We start from the raw sequence: 8,319 nt of genomic DNA on the forward strand, positions 1-8,319 counted from the left end.
AATCCCAGGATTGTCCCAGGACGTCCCAGCCTTACTTTGTGGGTGAACCTGGGAAAAGCTGGGATATTCATTTTATATGGGACAACCTAGGATTCCCACAAATTATATGAGCTGGAAAAAGCTGGGATATCTAAGGACATCCTGGGATTATTGGAAATTTGTGACAAGAGCTGGGACAGATAAGAATAGCACAAGTCCCAGAAATACTTAGTTGTTTTTTTTCAATTTGCAGAACTCTGGGATTAAGCAAGGACTTTCTAGGATTTGTAAAGACAAAAGTAAAAATGTTAGAGTTCAAACTTTTTATGTCTGAGAAATTTTTTGTTAAAAAAGATACAAATTGTGAACATGTGCATGAACATTATCTTTATACACAGTAATTTTAGAAATGTTAAATAATTAAACTTGATTTGTGAAAATTAATTTTCTAGCAAATTGTTCAGTGAAAATTATGAATTTTAAGTACATTATCATTCAATCCATTCAGGAACTTTGTCCATATAAATTTGGTAGTCTGGCAATGCAAGGATATTTTGTGTTTCCATCAAGATAAAGCAGTTTTTCATGGATATTTTCAACTAATATAACACAGTTTTTGGCATTCAGATCTTCAGGGTTCACAGTAATTAAATGACTAATAGACCTATGAACCAATGCCATTTCTTCCTTTAGTGTAATGTATTTCACAATTGCCGCACATTTGTTACTCTTACGGTGCAATACAAAATATTGAATAGATGCTATCTGGGAAGAATTGTCAGAAGTGCATGTATTAATATTATTTATCAACACTACATGGCCAATTCTCTTGGTCATTCTACTATAGATTTTGGAGAATATAACTTGGTCATTTTTTACTATGCGTCCAACTTTTGAAATTGTTCCTAAACTACTATCATCATCTGGCTGTGGTAAATTCAATACTTGTCTGAGTTGTCTTAAAATATCTGCTTCAAGAATTTCTGTCTTCATTCCCCCTGCAATTTTACAATTTTCTGCAACATGTTTTATTTTTAATGCTCTTCTTGTGTTCATTGCTTCTACGACAAAATTTCTTAATTCTGAGTTGGCCATTTTAGAACAATCAACAGTGAGTCGTTTTCTTGCCTGCATAGACCACAAAATTTGGGAACAAACATCTCCTGTACCATGTGCAGATTCCAAAATTGTACCATTCATATCTTCAAATGCGAAGCATGACCATGCCCAGAGTGGTCCCAATTTTCTGACATACGATGTAAGATGTCGGCAAGTATTGTGCAGATTTATTGTACAATTATTTACTCCATATAAGTTGCCAAACTGTGCATAATATAAGTTCAAAATATGTTCTGCATGATTTAACTGCACTGCAGTGATCTTGTCACTTAATAATATATATATTCCCTCCACAAGGAGGCAATGATGATTGAAGTATTCAGACACCATGATATCAATCAAACACGGTACAGAATAAAAAAGTAACCACATCTGGAGTTCGGATGCTTTCAAATGATGCATATTATTTTCAATTTTCCTTGGAAGTCTTGTAATGTCGTCAGTAGGCTTCATCTTCTTAAGTTTTTTGTCAATTTGTTTTATGGCCCTTCCAATGAAGTAAGGTTTACCAGCATGTGATGATGAAAACCAAAGTTTCATCAACATTTTGGTTACACCAAGTAAAACTCCATACATGTAGTCTGGAACCAGTCCCCAGACCATATCGAACCATTCTAGCCCATGCAATGACGATACCCCTTTAACTCCCATCTCAGGCTTATTTGTCTGAAGCGCAGCTAGTCCACAAGCTAGGATTTCTATAAAAAAAATTAACTGAACATGCATTATCATTTCAACAACAAACAAAGACAATTGTCAATCATGTCAGTTATTTTATATGTTTCATGTTTTTATAATCATTGATACATGTGATATTTTTAATCAAACGCTTTCAATATTTCTTATTTCAGAAAATGAAAATATCCATGTTCATGGTTGTATGTTAAATACTGTGTGTAAAAGATTACACATGTACACCAGGTGCATGTTTTTTTGCTCTGTGTTGAAGATTTTATGACAGCCTACATCACTGCTTATTCATTTATTCATCATGATCATTACTTGTTCTATTGGGAGTAGTTGTCTCATTGGCAATCATACATAAATATATCTACCACATTATCTTGTTTTTACATTTTTTATAATTATCATTTTACATGCATGACATGCAGACATGTATATTCTTAATTACCTGCTGAATTTCTGACTTTATACAAATCAGTATCATTACGGTGTGGATAAACTCTGGTATGACCACGTCCTTGCTTCACCACTTCACCAGGATCTTCACATGTAATACAGCTGTTTTTTCCATTGTGTTGGGTCATTTCAGTCAAGTACGCTTTTGCTTGCAAATCCATTGTACTTGCCAATAGAAGACCTCTGGTAAGAACTGTCTTACCATCTACAGATATGGATACCCCATTGTCTTTTAGGTCTATCATGTGTTCAATAAAGGGCTGCAGAAATGTCCTGAAGACCGGTTTACCTTTGGACTGCCAAATACCCCATATTATCATGTTTCTCCTGGAGAATCTTAAAACTGGTGGTAATTCGTTGATAACAAGATAGATTGGCCATATTGAAACACCGGATAATTTGAATAATGGAACACCATCGGTGTTGAAAAGCAAAGTGAAATTATCCTTTCCATTCATAAACTGACCAGGCTTACATAAATTTCTGTACATTTCTCCTGTAACTATATCAGTCACATCAGTTGTTGCTTTATAGTCAGCACGGTATTTTACTATACTTGACCATATGCCCTCCCTTTGTAATATATCCTTTATTTGTTGTTTCACTGGTAGACAGGTAAAGTATGTTTTCTTTCTTTTCAGTTGCTGCTTGTTAATTGGCCCTTTATACCTTATGCCATTACATCCTGCTATTGCACATTGAAAAATGTCTTCTTCAGTATACAGTGTATAACATTTGTCACAGAATTCATATATCTGTGTCTCAGTTGAACCAATACAGGCTTTTAATTTATTAGGATCTTTGACTTTGTTTTCAGGGTTAAAAATGTTAAGGATTTTAACTACATCACGAGATCCACTCTCTCCTAAATGGTATCTTAACAGCAGGGATAGTAATGCCATGTCTTTTTCTTCATCATGGGTCAGTTTTGTCTGTGATTCTGAATTAGCGATTTCTGGCTGATCGAAACTTGAGTCATCACTTAATATGTTGTCCTCAGTATCAGTATCTAATTCAGAAGATGAAGATATATCTGATTCAAAATCTGTATCAATATCACTATCAGAGTCTCTAGAAATAGATGTTGCAGATGAATCACAATCAGATAATTCAGCAGCAGCTGCCTCACATTCCCATGCCCCTGGAAAAGATTGCATTGTCTTATCATATACATTTTGTACATGTATTTCTGCAGAATTGCTGTTCAAGACCTCATGTTCATTTAAAACAGATATGCTTTCTAACATACCATTTTCAAGTTTGTTCTGGGAAGATGTGCATTCATTATATGAAACAGTATGTGCAAGTTCTTCTTCATGTATTGACGATGAATGATAACTTTCTAAATTTGATAAAGATGAAGATTCAGCAGTTTCTGATCTTGTTTCAAATGTTGTGGATTCTTCTTGGCATTCTAGATCTAACTGTCCTGATACTGTTATAGACTGGGTACATGTTTCTTGGTCAAATTTTCTTTTTCGAAACGCTGTTGTCCTAGGAATTGGTACTGCAGAATTGCTTACGTAAAGTTTGTACTTCTTCGCTTCATGGTCAGCTAGAATATAGAAAAAAAATTGGATGTCTTAATAGTTATTCAATGAAAAATATGTTTATCATATCAGTGTTTATTTTCATTACAGTCGAATGCAAATAATAAATATACTGTTGATAATTAATTTTGAAATTAATGCAATGTTTTAAAACAGACCATTCCATTTAATTTCTGAACAGAAGTGGGGATAAAACACTACATGTACCTTGTCAAAGACCCCTTAAGAAATTAAATGCTCAAGCAATTTCAATCCCCCAGATGCTCATGATGTTTGACTAGGAACCCATCAGAAATCCTTAAAGAAAATATCCCTCTAAAAAAAACAAATATGTAGCTCTCACATAGATTATGATCCAACACTTGAAAAATGTTACAAAATGTATGCCCCAGAAAAAAATTCCCCCCTTTTTTCAGATACTAAATGGAATGTGAATGGTCAATGATTTTCAACAAACACTATCTTTATAAACTTGTATTTGAAGCTTAAAGAAGATCGAGAGAAAATAGTAAAAACTACACTATAATAATTTAGAGACGGTAAATAATTGTGAATGTCCGGCATCATGTGTGGTATCATGTTACATTTTTACTGGTGCCTTTTTAACTTTCAAATGCATACAATTTACACAATGACGTCCTAGTTCTGAACAAGACAATTTCTAAACTTACGTTTTATGCCATGTATTTTTTCTCTATGGGATATCAATCTCTGTTTTCTACTCAACAGTTTGCCACAAATTTCGCACTCTTCGACTTCATTAATTGTTATTGTTTTCTTCCATTAAGAAAATTCTAGAGCGCTTCCGAAAATCACGATAAAGCATGATAATTCTAGAGAGTTTCCGAAAATCACGGTAAAGCTAAAACCGAAAAGGCAAATAACAAACCTTAATTATTATTTGTTCTTCGTGCTTTTGTGATGTTGTTTATTCCCATTTTCTAATAAACGATTAAAAACGATGATAATCCCTACCACATACGTATCACGTTTTAAAACACATCGAAAGCGCGTTAATATTATCGGTATTTACTCGTCGGTGTTTAGATGCATCTCTAGTTCGTTCGGGAACTACAGAAAGTAACTTGACACCTAGCGCTATTTTCAAATAACTTGAACGACTACAGTTACAGCCACGATTACAAAGAAACAGAAATGCAAGCCCAGAATAAATTTGCTGTGATGTTATGGCCGACTGACAGTGGTAAAATGTCAGTACATAGTCTGGGGAAAATTAAAGAGCCTCTTAAGCCATGGAATGACTTTAAACTCGGCGACAAAGGAAAGGCATCATATCCCGGGTACAAAGAGTTGTGGGATTTTGAAATTTTAGCCATTGGTGGTAAGAACGCACGATACTTCCCTAATGCATGTATGAAAACAAAGGATGTTATGCATGTCGTCCTGATTAGAAATGCATGGAACAACAATGGAAGATATTGTTAGGTATATCAAGAACAAGAAGAACATATGAATCTTGTAAGTAAGATATAATGGTCATGATTCAAATTAAAACAATCCTCATAAATATATTTTAAGACATTATATATTATTGTTTATGAAATAAAAGACATCTATACAAATGAACAATTTAATGATGGAAAAACAATGACATTTACACATAGATACCAAAAAAACAAGGCAGTGTCTGTGCGTACCCGCATGCAGGTACGAATAGTCAAATTGCCGATCTAGGCTGCGCGTACCCACATCCGGTTTATAATGCCCCACCTAGTAAATGAAGAAGAGGACCATTATGTTTTCTGGTCTGTGTGTCTGTTCGTCAGTCAAATAGCTCCCTTAAACATGTTAAAGAACATTTTATAGTTACAAGTCCTGTACAATGTAGTTTTATCAGTTTGAACTAATTACTTTTTTTAGAATGCAGGAAGTCCATGGACAAAAAGCTTACAGAGCTTATTGAAAAAAAGCAAGCTAATGCTGATACTGGTTTGGACAATACGGTCAATGCCAATAGAATTGATAGACCTGCCTTGGCAGAGACCACACCTGGACATACACCCAACAGAAAAAGAAAACAAACAACAAATGTGGGAGTAAAGCAAACAAGAACAAAAAAAAGAAAGATACATGTGGTAAAACTGTCAAAAAATCTAAAGGTAAGTGTAAGTCTTGACTTGTCATGATTAAACCACTGAAATCTCTTCATATACTGTAATTCATAACTAAAAAAGCTCTTCCATACATATTTATCGGAACCACAGATGAATTATCACGTTGTAATTGGTTAAAACGCTGTCACATGGTTACCCCCTATGAGACCGTATGGGGTAAGTAAGTTTCATATGCGGTTCATGACACGTTACTGGCGACATCATCGAAGTATCAATGTTGTTGTGTTTCATTGTTTATTTTTCAACAAAACGCCGCAAAAAAAGTCAAGCGTCCGATAAATTCGTTATACGGTAAACTACTGACCCCCCTACGAATCCATAGAGGGTGAATAAAATTCATAGGTGACTCAGCCTCCGGCATCACCCCCTATGGATCTGTATGGGGCCAGTAGCGAACCATATAACTTATAATATATTACAAGCAATTCTATATGTTAATACATTACATGGTATTTTTTGGTTAATTAACCCTATTATTCACCAGCAAATAACCTTTTGATTTTCTTGTTTAACTAGTGCCAACCGAATGATATTTCCTATAAAGGGTCCTTTTCAGGGCAATTAATATTTTACTAAAAGTCTCTACCTTTGTTGTGCATACAAGAAATTCTAATATACAAATGTATTTTCAAACATCAACTTTCTCTGTGCCGTCAGTGAAATAACTTTCTCATGTTGACAATTTTGGATAATCACCTTTTCTACGGTCCATTTTTTTAAATATGATATCTTACCAAATATATATTATACATGTATGTTGTAATTTCAGTAGACTCTCAGTGTGTTAAATTGTACCGGAGTTAAAATATAAACTATGAGTTCTAGAAAATATATGTGCTATAGCATTATGGATTGGACATAACAATGGTCCGTTCACAATTCTGTTTTTCAACAGAAATAAAAACAAGAATAATTTTCTGAATATCTGCAAAAAAGTTGGTCACACATAAAATGTACTAAACACAATTAAGCAAAAAAGTTGGGATGCAATACATGTATATGCAGCACTATTTACTTTTTGCAGATTGTTTTTCAGATCTGTATATTTTCTTTCACATTATTTTCAGGTGCCGAAAACCACGACAGTGATGATGAGGAAAATGATGGAAATTCACCTGCTGTCACAAGAGAAGCTATAAAAACAGCAGTTGATTCACTTCTTAGAAGTCGGAATGAAAAAAATCATATCACCACACCACCACTTGTTGCAGCCAAACCTCAACAGACCTCATATGAGGATGATTCCCAGAGAGTTCAACAACAATCTTATGAAAATCAGTCACATGTACCACATCCTCAGATATCGCAACAACATCCGTCGCACCAACCTGTTCAACAACCAGTCTCTATTCATAAGGAGCTACACTTACCAGTAACTCCACAACTTTCACAACAAAATGAGTCATGTGTACCACATCCTCAGATATCGCAACAACATCTGTCTCACCAACTTGTTCAGCAACCAATCTCTAATCACAAGGAGCTACACTTACCAGTAACTCCACAACTTCCACAACAAAATGAGTCATGTGTACCAGTCACTCAACTGTCTCAGCAAAATAAATGGCATGATATACCTCTTCATCAACAAATGTCTCAGCAAAATCCATCAATGCAAATACCACTTCATCAATTATCCCCTCAACAAAGTCAGTCATCTTTACCAGTTCCTAAACAACTTTTTCAACAAAATCAGTCGCAACAATTATATCCTTATAATTCAAACATGTTTAACCAGCCAAGTACATCAAATGGACAGAACTCCTTTCCATACATGAGTATGCTCATGAACAACAATGACCATCAATTTCAGCAGGACATACAAGTACCACCAATTAGACAAAGCCTAGAGACTGCATATAATTGGCCAATCTCCAGCCATACCAGTTCCTTCTGTGAAAGTGGGACTTCTTTTGAACCCTTGATAGAACAGGTCATAAGTGATGATGAGAAGGAAGATACTGGTGATCAAAGTCAATGTCACAAATGCTGTGACCAACTTAAATATTTAAAAAAAGAAATAAAAGAACTGAAAAAGGACGTTGAAAAACTAAAAAAGAAGTCTAAGGTGAGTGCAAAACATATTTGGCATGAAGGTTTATCCTCTGCTATTCTGTATTGAAACTTTACAATAACACTGTACAGGCTACAAATAATTCAATTTATAATTTAAAGTATTTTTTCAGATTAATTGAAGTACAAATACTTATTAGCATAATTATATAAATGAATAAAATCCTTCAGTTGAGTGTTTTTCCTATAAATTGTTTGAAGGATGGGGCTTGACTGAAATAATGGGGATCATGACATTTGAAGGGGGAGGGATAATGAAGAGTCATTGGGTACTAACTTTATTTAAGGAAAGGGCCTGACGTTAATGTATATGGACACCACCA

At 34.5% G+C, this 8,319-nt stretch overlaps 2 protein-coding genes across 2 annotated transcripts; one reads left to right on the forward strand and one right to left on the reverse strand.

Annotated features, from left to right (window-relative positions):
- Nucleotides 1–348: 348 nt before the first annotated feature.
- On the reverse strand, nt 349–2,692 carry LOC134701205 (uncharacterized). The gene is made up of 2 exons (XM_063562342.1): nt 2,231–2,692; nt 349–1,796 (listed from the first exon to the last, which is right to left on the reverse strand). Exons 1-2 carry the CDS (start codon nt 2,556–2,558, stop codon nt 484–486), a joined length of 1,641 nt encoding a protein of 546 aa, XP_063418412.1. The 5' UTR covers nt 2,559–2,692; the 3' UTR covers nt 349–483.
- Nucleotides 2,693–5,202: 2,510 nt separating this feature from the next.
- Nucleotides 5,203–8,045, forward strand: LOC134701156 (bromodomain-containing protein DDB_G0280777-like). The gene is made up of 3 exons (XM_063562299.1): nt 5,203–5,234; nt 5,790–5,908; nt 6,991–8,045. The coding sequence occupies exons 1-3, from the start codon at nt 5,203–5,205 to the stop codon at nt 8,043–8,045; spliced, it is 1,206 nt and encodes a 401-aa protein (XP_063418369.1).
- The last annotated feature ends 274 nt before the right edge of the window (nt 8,046–8,319 follow it).

Source organism: Mytilus trossulus, unplaced genomic scaffold (assembly GCF_036588685.1).
Source record: "Mytilus trossulus isolate FHL-02 unplaced genomic scaffold, PNRI_Mtr1.1.1.hap1 h1tg000233l__unscaffolded, whole genome shotgun sequence".
NCBI lineage: Eukaryota > Metazoa > Mollusca > Bivalvia > Mytilida > Mytilidae > Mytilus > Mytilus trossulus.

Bases quoted from the DNA above. Each gene is read 5' to 3' on its own strand.
- LOC134701205 (XM_063562342.1), bottom strand. From the start codon at position 2,558: ATGATAATATGGGGTATTTGGCAGTCCAAAGGTAAACCGGTCTTCAGG. The intron at 1,797-2,230 runs GTAATTAAGAAT...TTTTTTTTATAG, and splicing joins TAAAGTCAGAAATTCAGCAG to AAATCCTAGCTTGTGGACTA.
- LOC134701156 (XM_063562299.1), top strand. From the start codon at position 5,203: ATGCATGGAACAACAATGGAAGATATTGTTAG. The intron at 5,235-5,789 runs GTATATCAAGAA...CTGCCTTGGCAG, and splicing joins ACAATGGAAGATATTGTTAG to AGACCACACCTGGACATACA. The intron at 5,909-6,990 runs GTAAGTGTAAGT...CATTATTTTCAG, and splicing joins AACTGTCAAAAAATCTAAAG to GTGCCGAAAACCACGACAGT.